General features: G+C 43.1%; 1 protein-coding gene across 2 annotated transcripts in view; it reads left to right on the forward strand.

Annotated features, from left to right (window-relative positions):
* The first annotated feature begins 5,138 nt into the window (after positions 1–5,138).
* C4H3orf84 (chromosome 4 C3orf84 homolog) overlaps positions 5,139–21,509 on the forward strand; it is a 45,346-nt gene continuing 28,975 nt past the window's right edge. The window contains exons 1-2 of one of the 2 annotated variants that reach the window (XM_029601200.1): positions 5,139–5,234; positions 18,182–18,369. In XM_029601200.1, coding sequence (XP_029457060.1) covers positions 18,340–18,369 — 30 coding nt within the window. In that variant the 5' untranslated portion in view covers positions 5,139–5,234; positions 18,182–18,339. The remainder of the gene's footprint in view (positions 5,235–18,181; positions 18,370–21,509) is intronic. The other variant, XM_029601199.1, reaches the window with a different exon arrangement.

Below are 21,509 nucleotides of genomic sequence, written 5' to 3' on the forward strand. Positions count from 1 at the left end.
TACAAACCCATGTGTCTGGATGGGTCTAGCAGGATTCAAGGATGGAAATTAATAGATAAAAATAAATTTCTCCATACTGCTCTAGTACCTCTGAGGAACTTTTACATACATCCCCCCCCCCCCCCCCCCCCCAAAAAAAAAATTATACTGTTCCAGCTGGTAAGCCCGGCAGGGCTGTAGTCCCTCAGATACTGGAACAGTGATCCCTGGAGGCTGAGCTGAAGAGAGACTGAGATATAGTGAGTAGGCAGGGTATGCAGATGTCAACATTCCAGGGACAGCTCAGAGAGAATGATGGTAACTCATTGATGTAGCTGATATAGTTGGTAGTGAAGACTTCCAGGCAGAGGAGTATACGAAGCAAGTCTGGGATCAGGGCCCTCGAGGAGCGAGTACCGGTTCCAGACTGTCACCTGAAAAAACAAGGAGAGAGCGAGGCCCCCGAGGAGCGGGTACCTCTGGTAAGTCCGAGGAGGCAGAGTAGCTTAGGTAGCGAAACCCTTGCTAACTCGATGTGTTAGCAAATTCCAAGACCTTAAATATCCGTCGCGGATGACGTCATCTTCGGGAGACGCCCCCGAGGTTCGCGCCAATGCCGGTACCTCAATTGGGGCTGCGCCGCGCGTGCGCCCCTAGGCCTCCAGGAAACATGGCGGTTGCAGCGTCGAGCTGGTCCGGGAATGCCCGAGGACAAATGGCAGGAGAACGCTGCGGCAGCCAATCTTCCCATGGATGGAGAGGGAGGCGCCAGAGAGAGAGAGGGCGTCGGCACCGATGAATACAACAGTTACCAAGCGTACCACCATTCTGGTGGAAGGAAGGGCAGCTCTAAAGGATGCTCGGTATAGGAAAATTGAAGTTATCCTTAAGTAGGCCTTTGAGGCCATGGCGATGAATATGCAAATTGCTTCTTGTTGCTCCCAGGTATTTTGGGCTAGTCTGTGTTTCTCTTAGGAGACTGATGGAACAGGGTCAGATAGCAGAATGGTAATGGAACCAGGAGCCGCTTTGTTAGCTGATGCGGGCCGTGATCTTGTTCATACTGCCGCCAGAGTGATGGTTTCCGTGATAGCAATTAGGCATTTGGCTGTGAAATTGATCAGTGGACACAATTTCCAAGTTCAGTCTCATGAGGTTGCCTTTTAAGGGTTCTCTTTTGTTTGGCAGTGAGTTGGAAAAAATGGCAAATAGATGGGGGGAATCTCAGGTCCCTCGTTTGCCAGAGGATAAGAAGCTGGCATCACATCCTTTTGGAGTAAGAGGCCAAGCTAGAGATTACAAGCATTTTTGTCCTTATAGGGGAGCAACTACTCAGAGGCCTCGTCCCTTCAGTAGATCTCAGTCCTTTTGGCCCAGAAAGCCTCGGTAGGATGTAGGTTCTGGGAGAGGAGCACCCTGATTTTCACATTGAAGGTGTGCAAACTCACCTGCTGGTGCAGGAGATAGGCAGGAGTGTTTCTAATTTTTATCAGAGTTGGGTCCAGATCACATCTGACTAGTGGGTGCTGGAAGTGATAAGGAACGGCTATGCTCTAGAACAGGAATGGCAAACAAGCCAGGTTTCAAGATATCCACAATTAATATGCATGAGAAAGATCTGCATGCACTGTCTCCACTGGATGCAAATCTTTCTCATGCGTGCTCATTGTGGATATCCTGAAAACCTGGCTTGTTTGCGGCCCTCAAGGATTGGAGTTTGCCATCCCTGCTCTAGAATTTCTTAGCATTCCTCCAGATGCTTTTATGGTCTCTCCCTGCTACTACCTTTAGAAGAGGGTGGTAGTGGAGACTACTTTAAGGAGGTAGTTGGACTTGAAGGATGTAATTCCTGTTCCTGAATCACAAGAAAATAAGGGCTACTATTTCAGCCCTTCCTGGATCTCAAAGGAGTCAATCAGCATTTGTGGGTGACTCATTTCTGATTGGAAATTCTGCACCCCGTATTAATGGCAGTGCAATCAGGGGAATTTCTCATGTCTCTGGATCTGACGGAGGCATACGTGCATATTCTCATTCGCTGGGAACATCAGCGGTTCTTGAGGTTTGCTGTTCTGGGACGTCATTATCATTTTCAGGTCCTGCCCTTTGGACTGGCCACTGCACCCAGGACTTTCTCCAAGGTCATGGTGGTGATAGTGGTATTCTTGCGCAAGGCTGACATCCTGGTTCATCCGTATCTGGACTGGTTGATTTAGGCCAAGAGCATGGAGGAGAGCCACTTGGCTTCTTGCAATGTGGCTCCTTACTGCAAGAATTAGGCTGGGTGGTGAACTTGGCCAAGAGCAGCTTACAGCCTTCTCAGACGCTGGAGTATTTTGGCGTTTGTTTCAGTATGAAACAGGGCAGAGTGTTTCTGCTGGAGAGTCGCATTCAGAAGCTGATTACTCAAGTTCAAATCCTGAGAAGGACTTTTCACCTGACAGTGTGGTCATATCTACAAGTCCTGGGTTTGATGGCAGCCACGTTAGAGGTTGCTCCCTGGGCGAGGGCGCATATGCGACCTCTTCAGCACACGTTGTTTTCCCAATGGAGTCTGCAGTAACAGGACTACATGGTGAGGCTTCACTTGCCATTGGAGGTGAGCGCCCCCTGCAGTGGTGGTTACAAGCGGATCATTTCAGGAAAGGAGCTTCCTTGGAGATACCGGATTGGTTAGTGCTCATGCAGATGCGAGCCTTCTGGTTCCAGGGCTTACTGTCAGGAGTTGCTGGTGGTCACTGGAGTGCCGAGGAGCGTCAATGGAGCATCAATAGATTGGAAGCATGTGCAGTTTGGCTGGTGTGCTTGAGGTTCGCCGAGCATCTAGAAGCTCAGGCGGTCAGGATAATGTTGGACAATGCAACAACGGTGGCTTTCTTCAGTTTTCAAGGTGGAACAAAGAGCCAACAGGTGTTGGAGGAGATAGATGCGCTCATAGTATGGGCAGAGCAATATCTTCAAGACATCTCCGTCTCCCACATTGCCGGAAAGGACTTTCTCAACTGGCAGAGCCTGGAATCAGGAGAGTGGGAGTTAGTGGATGAAGCCTTTCAACTCATAGTGGCGCACTGGGGCAGGACTTCTCTGGCCAGATGCTCAGGAGAAGCACTACTCTCTATGTCTCTCTCCGTACATCAGTGAAGTCTTCATTTTATAGATACCATAGACAGTCTCAATCCCTAAATTGCATGAACCTATGGAGGTATCACATACACAGTTTCTCATGTCAAAACAAGATGAATTAGACTTATATTACCCTGATCCTCCTACCAAATTAGGGCCCACTTGCCTGATGTTCACATCAATCTTCTGTTAGTCCTTTCTCCTGTCATTTTCTTCAGCCCCAGAGAGATCTCAAAGTCTTAAGCTGTTTGTTCAGCTGCTACTGTAGTTGGAATATTAGCCTGAGGTTCTGACCTTTTCCCTCTGCCAATTGTGACCCCATATCCATCCATCACAAGTTTTTGACAGATCCAGCTGCTATCCAGAAGTTTCCTGGAATTTCTCCAAATTAGGGTCAATAGGGCATTTAAGGTTCCCATGGCCAGAACTGCAAGCAGGCCAAGGCAGCAGAGGATTCTGGGTCAATCATAGTCTCCATGTTGGTCTCAAACTCAGGCACACATAACAAAGTGCAAGGTGATGCATAAAGGGAAAAATAATCCATGCTGTAGTTACACAATGTTAGCTACCACCCAGGAAAATGTTAGCTACCACCCAGGAAAAAGATCTAGGCGTCATAGTGCAGACTATATACGCTACTTAAGTTCATTGTAAAATGTGAACACGAATAATGTTATAATAATATTATCTGTTTGTTAAATACTATTGTTATTTTCACTGTTCCTGGTAATAATGTTCAATAGTTGATTGTTATTGTTCTATGTTCTATGTAAAAAACCCCAGTCTAACCTCCCAGACCAGGGCAACCTTTTCGTTACTTGTAAACCGGATTGATTTGTATTGCATACAGGAATTCCGGTATATAAAAAAATTAAAATAAATAAATAAAATAGTGGATAATATATTGAAATCGTCAGCTCAGTGTGCTGCAGCAGTCAAAAAAGCAAACAGAATGTTAGGAATTATTAAAAGGGAAAATGTCATGATGCCTCTGTATCGCTCCAAGGTGAGACCGCACCTTGAGAACTGTGTATAATTCTGGTCGCCGCATCTCAAAAAAGATATAGTTGCAATAGAGAAGGTACAGAGAAGGGCAACCAAAATAATAAAGGGATGGAATGGCTCCCCTGTGAGGAAAGGCTGAAGAGGTTAGGGCTGTTCAGCTTGGAGAAGAGACAGCTGATGAGGGATATGATAGAGGACTTTAAGATCATGAGAGGTCTAGAATGTGTAAATGTGAATCAGTTGCTTACTCTTTCGGATAATAGAAGGACTAGGGGCCACTCCATGAAGTTATCAATAGCACATTTAAAACTAATCGGAGAAAATTCTTTTTCATTCAACACACAATTAAGCTCTGGAATTTGTTGCCAAAGGATGAGGTTAGTGCAGTTGGGTTTAAAAAAGGTTTGGATAAGTTCATGGAGGAGAAGTCTATTAACTGCTATTAATCAAGTTGTCTTAGAGAATAGCCACTGCTAAAACTGGCATCAGTAGCATGGGATCTACTTAGAGTTTGGGTACTTGCCAGGTACTTGTTGCCTGGATTGGCCACTGTTGGAAACAGGATGCTGGGCTTGATGGACCCTTGGTCTGACCCAGTATGGCAATTTCTTCTGTTCTTATACCAGATGACATCATCCACATGTCATGGTTAATTCATCCTGCTATCTACAGAAAACACCATTTACAGTAAGAAAATGTTCTTTCTTTTCAAAATCATAACATAACTTCAGTTGGAAAGGTATATGTTGTGATTTATTACTACATGAAACAATCTATAATTTGTATTTGAATTTTGAAAGTAATGTCTATTGTCATATTTGTAATCCCTAATAAAAGTATTTAAATGTAAAACCAGATAGCAACTTCAGTTAGTCAGAAAAAAAAAGTAGACTATGTCACACTTATTTAACATATGAAGAAACAAGACCTGCTTGATGATACCACCAAGCAATGATATTTGTAGCCACGCCTCCCTTGAGACTGGTAGCCTAGCAACAGAATAAACAATACTATGACAGCAAATCAGAGAAGACAGATTCAGGCAGCGTATAGGACAAGGGAGCGTGCTGGAGGCTTTTCGCTCTGGGAGTTCTATGGTGATGCCTGACAATGTTACAGGAACCTGGGTAAGGATAATGTTTCCTACCTGTCAGTTCTCCCCAGCTTAGAAACGTAGAATATGATGGCAGATATGGACCCTACGGCCCATCTGGTCTGCCCAGTTTCTTTTCTTTTTCAGAGCCATAGAGCCCAGTTGATCTCTTGCTTTCCCTTCACTTCTTCGCAATGAGAAATTCTTTGAGTTTAATTATTCCGTGCTTTCTTAGATATTTTGTCTCCACCACCTGCACTGTGGAGTTGTTCCATACATCTGCCAGCCTTTCCATGAAGAAATGTCCTCTTTTCTGTCTGCCTACCATGTCTGCAGGAAATGACCTATCTGTTTTCTGTTGTGATATTATCTGACAGGAGAAAATGATTGGGAGCCCACTGAAATTGCTGAAGAGAGGCCAATATCTCTAGATTCTTATGAGCCTCAACATTTTCTGACTTCATTTCCTGACCTTTTTTTCTCCTTAGATCATGATGAAACCATTCTTTAAAATTTTCTGTGGGTATTTTTTCTTTTTAAGCTATGGCTTCCAAGTTGTTATGTTGTTGATCATTTCAAATGGGCTTCCTTAGAGTGCTTCTTACAGAAGCATGAGGAATGGATATTTCAAACGCTATTTTATGTTCATTATTGAGTGTCTTTAACTATTATGACTCAGCAAACTCATTAGAATGGTGCAGGCAATAGAAATAATATCTGATCTATTGCTGCTATTTTTTAGCATAATTCATAGTTCCTCCATCGAACTATGAATCAACCTAATAATTTTCTGAAATGCCATTGATTAGTAACTTTCAAACAGCAAAATGGATTACTGTAGCTTCACATTTTGATTGACTGTACAGTATGGAGTCAACACATGCTTACCCAGTTGCACATCTGCTCCACAGAGTGATACCCTCATGGATTATTATTATTTGTTTAACATGATATAAGACAGGAGTGAGCAAACCTTTTGAGTCATGGCCCCCTTCCATTCATGCATTTGGTTGGGGCCCCCTAAGATGGGTTTATATAGAAATATAGATAGCTAGATAATACACACATATGTAAAAGTCACACTGCCAACCAGTGGATCAAAGCCCCCATTTTGTTTCTCTTCAAGTTGCTGAAGAGTAAATTCACACTTACACACGCACCCACATAGGCACAGAGAGACAGATGCCCCACACCAAAACTGACAGAGAGCAAAACAGACATCTAAACAGACATAGACAGACATAGAAACCCCACACACAAACAGACCCAGTGAGACAAAGACACCCCACACACAGACACAGTCACCCTACAGAAAGACAGAAACCCAACGCTCTGACAGGCACAGAGACACAGATATACCACACCTAAACAGAAAAACATAGACACACCACCCCTAGTCAGAAGACAGACACAAACACAGCACAACTAGCAAACACACAGACATACCACACCCAGACATAGGAAAGACACAGGCAGACAGACCACATCACACACAGAGACAAAGAGCACATATACAGACCAAAGAATTCCAGACAAACACAGAGAGACACACTCCACACCACACCCAGATACATAGGCCATATGTCATAATAATAAGGGCTGAAAAATTATTTTAAAAAACGTGCTAGTCAATTTTTAGGAACTGAGAAAAACTCCATCCCACCCTGTCCAACTCTTTTTTTTTTTTTGCTTTTTCAGTTTTCACTATTTTTTCATATTTTTCTTAGTTTTCTCATTTTCTCATGCTTTAATCTTCTTCTTGAACTTTTTTACACTTTTTGCTTTTATTCTCCCTCCTCCCTCTCTCCTCTTCACATTCTCTCTGGCTTCTTTGCCCATTCCCCTTCCCAACCTCATACATCAGGTGGGAGAAGAGGGGAAGGACTGGGGGGAGTGAGGCAGGGAGATAAATGTTTGTATTTCAGCAGTGGGGTAGAGAGAGAGAGATCATATGACACTGTTACATCATTGCTGCCTAGGGCGGCTGCAGACCCTTGCACCAGCATTGACCTCATCACTTCTTTTACCCCAGTGGGCAATAGCTGTGATCTCTCTTCCTGGGTATGGACCCAACAGCAGCAGGAGCTCCTCCCGGGCTGAGGCCTGAGGGTGGCAGATCTTCCTGGGCTGTGGAACAACACAGTGGCTCCTCTCATGTCCAGTTCTGCTGCAGAATAAGCAGCTGCCCACCTGGGCCAGTCATAGCAGAAGCAGCTCCCCTCCCTCACCCACCGAAACAGATGCATGGCTAAGCTGTGGCATACTTACAAGGATTCAAGAAACAAAAGTCCAAAAAAGGAAAATACAATAAACTACAAATATTTCTTCTTGATCCTTCTCAGTTAAATATATATACACAATTGATGCAAAAATATTAATTTATATAGGCAAGACCATCATATTAATGGGCAATATGCATTGCTGCAGATCTTTATTGCAACTTCCATTACTTCCTCAACATACAATCATCAGTCTGCCCACCACCATTACCAACACTTTTTTTTATAAAATCTTTTATGCTTTTATGCTTTAGTGTCATATTCATATATAATCAAAACTGTACTTATTTTGAATGTATCAAGCAAAAAATCGCCATGCCATTATAATAGCGATGCTTATTGAGACACCATTGCAGACTGAAGGGGAACACAGTTGGACTCAGGGAGAAGAATTTACAAGATAAAATCTTTTGGTAACTCACAGAAAGAATAAACTCTGGTGATAGAAACCTGACCGGTTCCCTGAAGCAGGAAATTGCAACTTCTGAAACGCGGATCACATTGGACTAGCGGTCTTTTTATATTAGTCATCTTCAGGATCATTATGATGGCATGGCATTAATTGATGTTATAGGAAAGTACAGTTTTTGCAGCAAAGTTCTAAATGGTGTAGAAAGGTGACCAGGGAAGACTTTCACACAAATGTTATGATTACAATTATCAGCTTTCAGTTGGACAGACAATTTAAAGAAAGAGATATAACGATAAAGATGGGGTAGAAAACTGGAATGTCAAATTGCATTTTTCAAGTCTGCCCATAATATATGCAGTTCCTATTAGGCAGGGTTAACAGAATGTAATTGGCTAAAAATGATCCTAAAGTAGAAGCATGAATAACTAAGTCCAATATTGTATCAGAGACTTATTTGCATCCAGGATTTATCAGATTGTATCCAATCTTTGATTGCACTCCATTTAATACCAACTGTTGGAAAAATGATTATTACAGGCAAAGTTTTGGATCAGAATTGCAATATTCTGACCCATGTTTATAGAAGTTCTTGCTCAAGGTCCAACAGAGCCGGTGACCAAAAAACTACATCAAAGATGTAACTGTTAATCCACGTCTCTCCAGTCAGGGGGTGTGTGTGCGTGTGAGTAAGGAGGTAGGACATGTCAGTCAATGCTAAGTATAGCAATGGCAGCTATCACCAGCTCTTATTTGCCATTCATTAAAGGTAGCTTCTATTTTTATATGCATCATTATAATCTTTTCAGTACTCCGTCGAAAAGCACTTTACATTTTGCTGCACCACGTAATGAGCAATGAAACAGCACTGTGTGGAGCTTGATGAAACATAATGAGATCAGTTACTTCATCTTCCAGTTATGCACCTGCAGGAGGAGCTGATTTTAATTTCCAAAATTGCTTTTTATTTTCTAGTACTCTTCCAGTGATTCTTTGGTGGCAGGTTGGCACATTTCAAATAATCTTGAGCTACTTTTTTTTTTTTTTTTGGCGCTTTCTTGAAAACTACAAGGGAAAATCAGGGACATTGCTCAGACTTGGTCTTCTGTATTCTCACAGGTAACCTGAAAGTTAGATGGATGCATAGGAAAATGAAGGATTCTTTTTAAAGCCAGTCATACGTTTGACTTTCTCCTTTTTATGTCTTTTTTTTTTTTTTAGGCGGGTTATAAAGCTTGATGTAAGGAGACACACAGCACAGTGATTTGCAGTGTGTTTTTTTAACATTCAGAGTAAATGCTTTCTCTGCACTGCGCCTCCTCACTGGTGCTTCTTTAAATTGGGAATTTTGCAATCTGGGCACTTTGCATCCAGATGTTTTAAAAACTGCTGGAAATTGAAATAAATTCAATTGGGAGAAAATCGGTAAGATGCCATGGTTCTCAGAAGAAGCAGAAGGTGACTGAAGGACCAGCTGTGCCAAAGCATAAGAAACCAAAACTGAAGAGTTTTGCAGAAGAAATGTTTAAACATGAAAACAAAAAACAGCTTTAGAAAAAACCTTTAAAATGAAGACGAGAATGCTTAAAAGATCCTTAATGGAATTAATGCTTTGGGCATTTTCCAAAATATGGAAACATGACAGCAGATAATTCTCTTCTTATGGTAGAACTGCAGACCCACACCCAATCTTTAGCTTCAATCCCCCATTAATCCTCTATCCTATACACCTTTTTAAATGTTAGTACTGTTTTTGCTTTCGCCATCTCTGTTTGAAGGCTATTCGATATATCCAACACTTTCTTGTGTTACTTTTGCATCTACTACATTTCAGCCTTACACCAGGCCCTAGAGCACCAATATACCTCCTATTAGGAAAATAGACATAAGCCAATCTGCTATAGATCCTTACACTAAAACTGCATGCTGGCAGAATAACTCAACTCAGTCATAAATGCATAATACAGATAGACCCTCACCAACTACAGAATAAAGAGAACATAAAGAATAGAAATTTGCAGACAAAACTGAAGTGGAAACTGGAAACCATAACAAGACGGACTTTATACACAGTGGAACAATGAAAAAACAAAATCACCACCATTCCTCAGAAAACATAAAACAATAAAATCAAGAAATATGACTTATTATGTTGCGAGCGCAGAGGCGCGGTCGCTTCTGGCGGGAGATGTGAGCCCTTGGATCGCTACGCCACTCAGGGAGGAGCCCCGAGAGCACAGCGAGAGGTGAGCTGATGCAAGCACGGGCAGACAAGAAGCAGAAGAAGGCTGGAGCGAAGACAAGGAGACTGAAGGTCTGACCCTCTACTGGACCTGCACGCTCCAAGAAGACCAGCAAGGCAATGTTGGTCAATGAACAGTCCTCCTACCGTTCCAAGCCCTTTCGGACCTGCTTCTGGGTAACGGCAATAGGTGGCAGGCCAGACAGAGTACGAGGGCAGACGGAGGCCTTGGAACATGGAAGACTCTTGGACGAAGACATAGGGGAAGACTCTTGGACATAGACATAGGTGAAGACTCTTGGACAAAGGTTCAGGAGCAAGGTACTGCAGACAAGGATTCAGGAGCAAGGTACAGCAGACGAGGGTTCAGGAGCAAAGTACAGCAGGCAAAAGTATACAGGAGCAAGATCAAGTACTGGGTTGAGCTGGCGACACAGCACACCCTACACAGCCCACCCGCGGGGCTGGTCGCGGACCACGCTGGGCTCGAAGCAGGCTCTAGACGAGATGTGGAGAAGATGAGACTGGAACATGGCGAAGATCCTGAAGAGGCCTGAACCGGGGCAGGCCCTACACAGCCACCTGAGGCTGGTTACGGACCACGCTGAAGCGGAGCAGGTTCAAACAGACATGGATGGCCACAAATGCAAGGGACTCCAAAGACAGGGACAGGACACAAGCTCAGGATTCAAGATACAGGATTCTCCGATAACTCGGGATTCAAGAGACAGGGGACAAGCAGATGACTTCCGGAGGCAAGCACTGCGGAGATGAAGATGGCAATGTGCCATGAGGCGCCGTACACAGCCTGCCCGTGAGCTGGTCACGGACCATGACAATGACATGCCGGGAAAGTGGAAATCCAGGAACCAAGGAACTGGAGGCAGAGGCGAAGACAAAGGCATCAGGAAGGAACATCAAACATCAAGCGGTACGGACAAAGGACATCAGGAACATGGAGACATCTGGAGACACGGACAAAGGACATCAGGAACACGAAGACATCTGGAGGCACGGACGAAGGACATCAGAAACATGAAGAGAAAGCCTTCAAAGCAGAAGACCACGGAGGACCTGGACCAAAGAAAAGGACACAGACGACTGTGGAACCCGATCCAAAGGCCCTGAATGAAGGCAGACAGGCCCCTTTATAGGGCTGAAGTAGGAAGCAGTCATAGGTAGGGCCCAGGGCATATCCAGCTGCAGGCCCTTTAAATACAGAGAAGAGGCGTGCGCTGGTGCCTAGAGGCAGGAAGCAGGCAGGAACAGCACCTTGGACAGCGGCGCCCAGCCGCACAAAGGAACAGGGCCTCGCAGCGGCACATTGCCCCGAAGCAGACGAAGCGGAGATGCAGGCAACAGCTGGGACAGCTTCCTGCCGTCTCGAGAGGACCCCAGCGTCAGCGGCTCCATGCCGCGGAGACAGGTCGGTGGCGGCACTAGGCTGTGAAGAGGAGTGAGGTGCGCGGCCTCCCTGCCGCAAGGCAGGGGATCCCGGCGGCTCCTGGCGGGTTTGGCCCTGATGTGCAGGGCAGGAAACTGCCGCAGCCTCGAGGCCACGGGGGACGGTGACAGTGGCGGACTGCCGCGTTTAACAAGACAGAAGGTAGGGAGTCTGCCCGCATTTTGCGGGCAGATTCACAACACATTAATAGTAAACCCAACTAATAAAACATGCATGTTTCAAAACAGCTGACAAATAGAATAACATCCAGTAATTAAAAACTCATTTAGATATTTTTAAAAATTTCCCAAAAAACAATAAAATATTTTAATACACCAGACACAATAAACACCCAATAAGTAAAACTAATTAGGATTTTAAAAAATTTCCCACTCTCCCTACCTAGGAACTTGTGATTTCCAGTCACCCCAACCCCGAGATTATTATGGATTAGTGTATTATATGTGATGAGGGGTGGTCATCCACATAGAGACACACATACACACTCACGCACTCTCCCTCTCCCCCACACACATGCATAAATTCTCCCTCTTCCCCTCCACATGTGCTCTCTCTCTCCTCCCCTGCCACACTCACGCTCTCTCCCCCATACATGCTGACTCTCATGTGCACGTGCACTCACACAGGCTCTCACTCTAGCAGTTGCCTAGACCAGCACCAACATCTTCCACTCTGTCCCTCCTTCCTCTTCTCCAGGCCTCAACCATCATCCCCTTTCTCCCGCCCCCCAACCCACCAATGTTCCCCTCTCTGTTCCCTTCCCCCCAATCTAGCACCAGTATCCCCATCTCTGTCTCCCCATTTTCTTCCAAACCAGCACCAGTATCCACCTCTCTCTTCCCCCTCCCATCCCCAGGGTCCCCTTGTCTATTCCTGTCTCCCCTCCAGCCAGTCCAGTACTAGTATTTCCCTCTCCCTCACACTGCTATGAACATCACCCTCTCTCTCCCAGGAATATCTCTCTCCCTGTCCCCCAGAAACCTCCTCTTTTGCATCCTCCCAACACAATCATCCCCCTCAAGCCAATTACTGAAATAACTCTCCCCAAGCATTTTCCTACCTTCTGCCTGCACTGCACAGCCTCTCGGATGTCTGCAAAGCCTGAAGAGTTAGCGGTAGAGTCTCCCCTGCCTCGCGCTCCTTTTTATATGTAGGAGTGGACACACAGTATCGGTGTGCCGTGCTGACTTGATCGCCCAGGGTCATCTTTGGTTGACAGCTTCTTTACCTGCTGCTTCGTTGCCTAACTGCACTGTCTCTATTTCGCACATGCTTAGCACTGCGCCTGTGTGGCTGTCAGTGTTTTAGCATGGTGAAAGTGCTGTCAGTCCTGGGAGAGAAGGAATTTGTAGCAGCAACGCTGCTTTGATTTGTAGAAGTCCCAGTGTGTACAGTGTCTATGGTGCCAGCACAGTGTCGCCTTTCGGATCTGGTGCCTATGGCTGTGGCTATGTTGGCCATAGACTAGCTATGGCACTGGCTTTCACCACATCCTCTGGCAATGAATTCTAGAGCTTAATTATGTGTTGAGTAAAAAATATTTTCTCTTATTAGTTTTAAATGTATTATCTAATAACTTCATTGTGTGTCCCCTGGTCTTTGTACCTTTTGAAAGAGTAAACAATTGATTAACATTTGCTTGTTCCATTCCACTCATTATTTTATAGATCTCTATCATAGATCCCCTCAGCCATCTCTTCTGCAAGCTGAAGAGTCCTAACCTCTTTCTTCATAGGGGAATTGTTCCATCCCTTTTTGTTGCCCTTCTCTGTGTCTTTTCTAATTCTGCTATATCTTTTTTGAGATGTGGTGACCAGAACTGCACACAATACTTAAGATGAGGTTGCACCATGGAGTGATATTCTCCATTCCTTTTAAAGGATGACACCTTGATCCTTTTCCTGGGTGGTGAATCCTAATGAGAGAGAGAGAGAAAGAGAGAGACTAGCCATAATGCCCTCACACTAGATGGGTATTTATATCTCTATGGGAGGCCCACCTAGTAACTTGAGGTGAGGTTTAGGTATTGGTGTAGGGGTTAGGGGCCACTTTGACATTCAAAGTGAGACATACGAACAGAACAGTGCTCTCTTATGAAGATTTGATGACCTTCGTAGTGAGGAAATTCACCCAAAGATGAGATTTGTGCAATGTTCTTTCAACCTAGCTTGATGGACTCTACCTTGGTAACATCAAGTAGGTTGAGAGAACATTGCACAAATCTCATCTTTGGGTGAGTTTCCTCACTCCGAAGGTCATCAAATCTTCACAAGAGAGCACTGTTCTGTTTGTATGTCTCACTTTGAATGTCAAAGTGGCCCCTAACCCCTACACCAATACCTAAACCTCACCTCGAGTTACTAGGTGGGCCTCCCATAGAGATATAAATACCTATCTAATGGGAGCACATTATGGCTAGTCTCTCCCTCCCTCCCTCCTAGGCTGGCTCTTCAGGAGCTTACACCTCCTAAACATGTTATTGCAATTTGCACTAAGATAGCACTTCACATAGGTGTTAGCACAAATTGAAATAAACTGCCTATTACCATAAAATATACCCCTTTTCCTATTGCATGCGATGTTTAGTGCATTTTGATAAATCCAGGCCAAAGCTTCTAGCTGGCTTTCATTGATTTCAAATCTGGTACTAAACACAATACAATTCCTTCCTCTGTCTCCTCTGATCTTTCCTCATCCTGCCTGTATAAGCACCATTTATAACTTATCAACCCATCCTCTTTCAGGGAATGTTAATTCCATTATTACATTTACATTCTATAATCCTTCTCAACACAGAAAGGAGCTTGCAGTCTGCAAAGCCCTGCAATAGCAGAACTCTATATTCTCTGGAGCAACTCTGAGAGCAGGAACCCTCCAGAAAACTTCTTGATGACCCTAGCCAGTGTTGCACCCTCCCCCCACCCCTCCCCCCAGACAAAAATGGGAACCTTTAGGGGAACCGTTTTTGGAAATACACAATAATTTCACAAACATTACTTAAACATAAAGGCCTGATTTTCAAAAGCATTTACTTGCTTAAAAATGGGTTTTACATGTGTAAATGCACTTTACCCATGTAAGTATGCCATAGTATGGACAATACTATGGCATATATTTTAGTAATTTGTACACGTAAAGTGCACTTACATGTGTAAATGGCTTTTGAGAATTACTGTCATAGTATGTTATATTTACATGCATAACACCTTTGAAAATTCACCTGTTAAGGTATGCAAATAAGAACCATTCTCATTCATCCAAGAAGCCATCCACAGAATGATACCTACTCCATGGATTTCCTGTGACCAGCATAGGTCAGCACCTAGGAATCAAAAGTTAGTAGTTCACGTCATCTGTAAATAATTCACAAGTTAAGTCATGATATATATTATTTTACAACACATAATATTCTCCCTTATCCAAGGAAAATCACATATTACACAAATTTCAAAATTCTTAAAAGTAGCATTAACCTTTGCTGTTTTGAGTGGAATCCCAAAAGCAAATTTTTGTTCAACACATTTTTTTCATCACATAACAACTACTTTCTGTGACCTGAACAATTACCACTCACCAGGTTCATGAGAGCAATAACCTTCATTCACAAAACAGTAGTCAAACATTATTAAACCTCCACTGATCATACTGGGATTGCTAGGTAACCTTAGAACTCCCTTGGACCAAGAGTCAAATCTTCCATCAATCCTTGAGGAGCTGACAGGATCATCAGAAGTTGAAAGTCCATCACACTATTCTCCTTGGGGAAGAAAATGTTAGAAATGTTCTCGGTACACTCTCAAGCTGAGAGAACACTGCATATAACCAGGTTGACTCCCTTAGGAAGACCCACCACTCCTCCTTCCATCACCTAAAAGAAAATAGGTTAAATAGCTTGAAAGGGAAAATAATGTTAGCACACCAGAATTAGAAGCAAGAATCAAGACAGAAATTAGACATTTTGGGAACCTTTTTTGTTATACATATTTTTATATAATTATATATATATATATGTATACTGTGCTCTCCATTCTATGCAGATAAAAGACGCCGAGAGAGTCAGCTGTTCAAAGAAATGAGTTAGAGCTATTGAGTTGTTGCAGGCTTCGGGAAGTTGCCGCTCAGCTTTTGAAGTTTGGGAAAGTGATATGTGGAGCTGGCACAGAAGCGAGGAGTGTCTATTAAAGCAATACATAAAATGATTTAAGAAGGTTTGGAAACTGTTAAGGATCGTACAGGTTCATGTGACTTGCATTTAGCGACCTGATTTTGAAAAGTGTGAGTAAGCAAGGTTGTTCAAGTGTTGATATCACTGAAGTATGAGGTGTTCTGGCTAAATTGAATATTCCCCTGAAGAAGCCAATTTGGCGAAACGAGGTACTTGTTGGGATATGACCACCTAGTAGAAGAAGAACACCCGGGATATCACTATCTAGTTGAAGAAGAACCCCTGTTTCCAGACGTGTAACTACAGTGGAACATCCCTTCTATTTTTTAAAGTTGAAATGTAGTATTGGTGAAAATATTACTGTAATTACTTGTTAAAGAGGGGTAATGAATTAGGAAAGCATTGTTGCATGAATAAATGTATATTATCTCTACAGCTTGAGAGTTACAGAGGTAAATGAAAGTGATATATTACCATGGCTTTAAGTTAGAATATCAGTGTTAATTTTATAAGTATTGAATAGATATAGGACGGAGGGGATCTAAGTTTAGAAGTTCACAACAGTGAACGAAATTAATCAAGTGTGGGTTATGAATGTGACATGTATGGGGGTGAATGAGAGATGAGTCAGTCATTTATAGTAGATTTTTTAAATTACACGGTGTAATTGGTATAATTAATACGATACTGATAAATATAATGAATATTGAGTAGAGTGTTTTGATCACAGTGTATATTGGATTGTAATTGTTTTGATACTATTTTTTATAATAAAAGATGTTTTGTGATATATGGTTTTCCTTAAAAATGAAGTACATTTTTTGAATATATTAAGTGCTTGTAGCCCACTCTGGTTGGAGTGTCTTGTGGTATAATAATTAAGCACTGGTTTATTTATCTATTGCCTGATATTTTGTGTTTTCTATATATGTATACTGTATATTTTTTATGTTTCAATTTTTCAGTAAACCTTTAAACCATTATCATAATGAGAACACATCACTCCTATTTAATTTCTTCAAAATACAATATTATTTTCTCTTTTGAATGTCAATAACTATACTCAACAAAAAAAAATCTATTTCTGTATCAAAGTCCAACAGTTTAAAAAATATTGTGGCTTCTGGTCTTCAGGCTCTTGACTCCTGTGCCATTCATGCACTTCAGGGATACCTCCCCCAAAAAGTTAAAGTGTCTATTAGGCCCAACACTTGAGGCACTTCTGTAAACCGTGCAGGGCTGATACCTTCTCAGCACTAGAAAAACAATCCAAAAAAGCCATGGGGATCTAAGAGACTGAATGTTCAGGTAATAGGGTAATAACTATGTGTTTTTGGTGGCTATTTGGATTATCCCACTGCTGCTTCTTCTGATCTTGAGCAAGCCACTTTACTCTCCATTGCTTCAGATACAAACTTATTGGGTCATTCATCAAGCTGTGTTAGGGCCTTATGGTGCAATAAATGGAGTCTAACACATGATAGATGCGCAATGTTTATCGTGTCATGTGTTAGCATGCAAATAGGATAATGAGTATGCAAAAGCTACAAAATTATGAAAATGAGGGATAAAATAACACAGAATAACGCAGGATTTAACATGGGGAAATAACAATACCTGTTCTTTTTTGCAATAGAGGGGGAAAAGGTTTAATGTGCCATAGCAGTCATTATCACAGATTACGGCTACTATCGCATATGATAAAAAGAGGCCTTCTCTCAGAAACACCTACAGATCCCTGCTGGCCCAATAAAAACAGTTTTTCTTACCTGTCCTGTCTTCCTAAAGCTACAATCTTAGGAGGAAGTGTACTAGTAGTGGGATACCAGCTGCTTCGGGCTTCTCAACAACAACAATGACTATAAGAGGCAAGGGAGGTTCAAACGCCTCCTAGGGAAGTACCTGCACCGGAGCCAGAGCCACAAGCCCCGCCAGTGGAGCGCCCTAGCTCACAGCAGGGCTTGCCATGCCGGAGGGCATGCAGGCGTTACAGGGAGCGCATCTTTCCATGAACCACATTACTGAGGATGCCATAGGAGCATGTGGTTATGTGGCATCACCTGAGCTCTCAGGCCATCATGGAATTATATCAAGAGCTCAGAGGGGATCTGAATCCAGTCATGGAAAGCTTCCACTTTATACCAAGCCTCACCAAACTATTGTTCACCCTGCATTTTATGGAATTTGGCTCCTTCCAAACAACAGTCGGGGTCATCGGGGGAATGTCCCAACTGTATTTTCCCGCCGTTTGGGCCAGGACCTTACAGCCATATATATACGCATTAATCATTACATAAGATTCCCTCTTGAAAGGCAGGACTTGCTTGACTTGAAGAGAGGTTTTTATGTCATTGCCAACTTTCCAAATGAACTAGGAGCTATTGACTGCACTCACGTTGCCATCATCCCACTGTATGGCAGGAAGGAGATCTACCTCAACAAAAAACTCATCCACTCCATCAATGTGCTAGTGGTCTGTGACGCTCGACTGCACATCCTCGACGTGATCGACAGGTACCTGGAAGCTGCTCACAAGTCCTTTATACTTAGCCAATCTGGCCTGTTTGAAAACTTTGAAGATGGCTTCTATTGTGACGGTTGGCTCAAAGGTAAGAGCACTACTTCTTTCTATAGTCCCTCTCTGGCACTAACACAGGGGACGGTCAGGGATGTGGTTGCATCAGTTAGATGACGAGTGGCTTGCGCAGTTATGTCAACCAGCCATAGTGCCAGGGCCAAGCTTTCTCTCTCTATGCTGGAGAGGCTTACTAATGTTATGTGTCACCATGAAGCACTTTCCACTAAAGACAGTATGTGACTGAGCACTATAGGCTTTCAACTGATCAGCTTAAATCAAGTGGCTGTTCAGATCCTCTCTCTTGGAGCTGTTGAAAAGTTTCTTGTCTACCGAAACCCTTTTGGCATACGGTGCAGGGACTCCCAGGTGTGCCCCGTTAGTGCTCCATCAGCCCTCAGCTAATGGTGCCCACATTGGTATCCTATCTGTGGAGCTTTGGCTCTGGCAGCCAGGATGTCAGCCACAGTTTGTCTTCAACATCATGGGTGTAGACGGGTTCAAGGAACCTGCGGGAGTATCCTTTTGGGACAATCTATTCAGCGTGTCACGTCTGATAAAAGTGTATTTCTGGAGACCATACTGCAGAACAGCAAGGGTTATGTACAATCATACCACGAGTTTGATGTCTTTCTGCAATGAAGTCTGAAATTCCAAAATAGTGCTTTGTTGCTGTCTGTTCATTGATGCTGCTGTAATTTTTCTACCTATAAATTTTGTTATAATTCTTTTCGGTTTCTAGCTCAAATTAGAACATGTTTCCTTTGCAGCCTCCCAGGGTTTTATCCCATTTTTAACCCCCCTCCAATGCTGGCCAGCCATCAAAGTGACAGCCCTTGGTCAGGAACCACAAACTTTCCAGATCCTGGTACATGTTAACAGTGGTTCAATTAGTCAGAGTTTTTCTTGTGCGCTTGGATGGGAATTTGTTTTCCACAGTGGGAAAGACGCAGATAGTGATTGCTGATACTGTCTTCTTTTTCCCCTTGCATTTTGGGGGCTGAATTATTAGACATTTCAATTAGAGATTTTTCTCTGCCCAGATTTTTGCACCATTTCTGGTGAGGTCTTGATATTACAATATCGCAGGAGTACATGGAGCATTGTTGGGAACCAGAAGACTACATCTCATAAACCAGCAAGGTTGATGTTGGCAAATTACATAAGAAATAAGAACATGCCATACTGGGTCAGACCAAGGGTCCATCAAGCCCAGCATCCTGTTTCCAACAGTGGCTAATCCAGGCCATAAGAACCTGGCGAGTTCCCAAAAACTAAGTCTATTCAATGTTACCGTTGCTACTAATAGCGGTAGTTATTATCTAAGTCAACTTAATTAATAGCAGGTAATGGACTTCTCCTCCAAGAACTCATCCAATCCTTTTTTAAACACAGCTATACTAACTGCACTAACCACATCTTCTGGCAACAAATTCCAGAGTTTAATTGTGCGTTGAGTGAAAAAGAACTTTCTCCGATTAGTTTTAAATGCGCCATATGCTAACATCATGGAGTGCCCCCTAGTCTTTCTATTATCCGAAAGAGTAAAAAACCGATTCACATCTACCCATTCTAGACCTCTCATGATTTTAAACACCTCTATCATATCCCCCCTCAGCCATCTCTTCTCCAAGCTGAACAGTCCTAACCTCTTTAGTCTTTCCTCATAGGAGAACTGTTCCATTCCCCTTATCATTTTGGTAGCCCTTCTCTGTACCTTCTCCATCGCAATTATATCTTTTTTGAGATGCGGCGACCAGAATTGTACACAGTATTCAAGGTGCAGTCTCACCATGGAGCGATACTGAGAATTTATGACATTTTCCGTTTTATTCACCATTCCCTTTCTAATAATTCCCAACATTCTGTTTGCTTTTTTGACTGCTGCAGCACACTGACCTGACAATTTCAATGTGTTATCCACTATGATGCCTAGATCTCTTTCTTGGGTAGTAGCACCTAATATGGAACCTAACATTGTGTAAATATAGCATGGGTTATTTTTGCCTATATGCATCACCTTGCACTTATCCATATTAAATTTCATCTGCCATTTTGATGCCAAATTTTCCACCCTCACAAGTTCTTCCTGAAATTTATCACAATCTGCTTGTGATTTAACTATTTTTATTTATTTATTTAGGGATTTTTTTATATACCAGGGCACGTTGTAACGTAACATAGCAACAAGCTTTACAATAGTTTAATGTCAAGCAAACAGTAGGTAAACTAAGTCAACTCAAGAAAGGTGAATAAATAATTAACTCTTAAAGTGAGTAGAGGAAAGAAGTTTTTAACTATCAACAAGATAAAAGGATATAAGCGGTGAGTGATAGGGAGAGGAACGACAGAGGGGGTGAGGTGATAGGGAGAGGAACGACAGAGGGGGTGAGGTGGGAGGAGGTTGAGGGGAGGGTGGGAGGCGGGGGAACAGGGATGTAGGAGGAGGCGAGGATGAGGGGGGGGTCTGAGATTGTTAATTTCGATAGAGGTGTGTCAGTCGGGTATGGCGTATGGGGTCAGGTATGTATCTTTGGGAGTAGTCAGTCAGTCGGGGTATGCTAGTTTGAAGAGCCAGGTTTTAAGATTCTGTTTGAATTTTTTATGGCAAGGTTCCTGGCGTAGGTGGGGGGGGCATTTTATTCCAGTGGGAAGTCCCTGCTATGATGAATGATCGTTCTCTGATCGTGGCATGTTTGATGATTTTGGGGGAGGGTGTCAGGAGTTTGGCTTGGTGCTGCTTTCTAGTTGGTCTGGTTGGGTTGTAGCGATGGAGATGTTCAGGGAACCAGTGCATGTTTTGGTTGTGAATGGCTTTGTGTATGAGGGTGAGGGATTTATAAATTATCCTAGAGGTTACTGGGAGCCAGTGTAGGGATTGAAGGACTGGGGTGATGTGGTCATGACGGTGAGTATTGGTGAGAATGCGGGCAGCGGCATTTTGTAGGAGCTGTAAAGGTTGAAGGGTATTTTTTGGAAGGCCTATGAGGATAGCGTTGCAGTAGTCCAATTTGGATAGGATCATGGCCTGCAGCACTGTTCGGAAGTCAGAAGTGTGTAATAGTGGTTTGATTCTCTTCAAGGTGTGGAGTTTGAAGAATCCGCTCTTTATAGTGGCAGAAATGAATTTTTTGAGGTTAAAGTGGTTGTCTATCCATATGCCTAGGCTGCGGA

The sequence above is a fragment of the Rhinatrema bivittatum genome, chromosome 4, assembly GCF_901001135.1.
Source record: "Rhinatrema bivittatum chromosome 4, aRhiBiv1.1, whole genome shotgun sequence".
NCBI lineage: Eukaryota > Metazoa > Chordata > Amphibia > Gymnophiona > Rhinatrematidae > Rhinatrema > Rhinatrema bivittatum.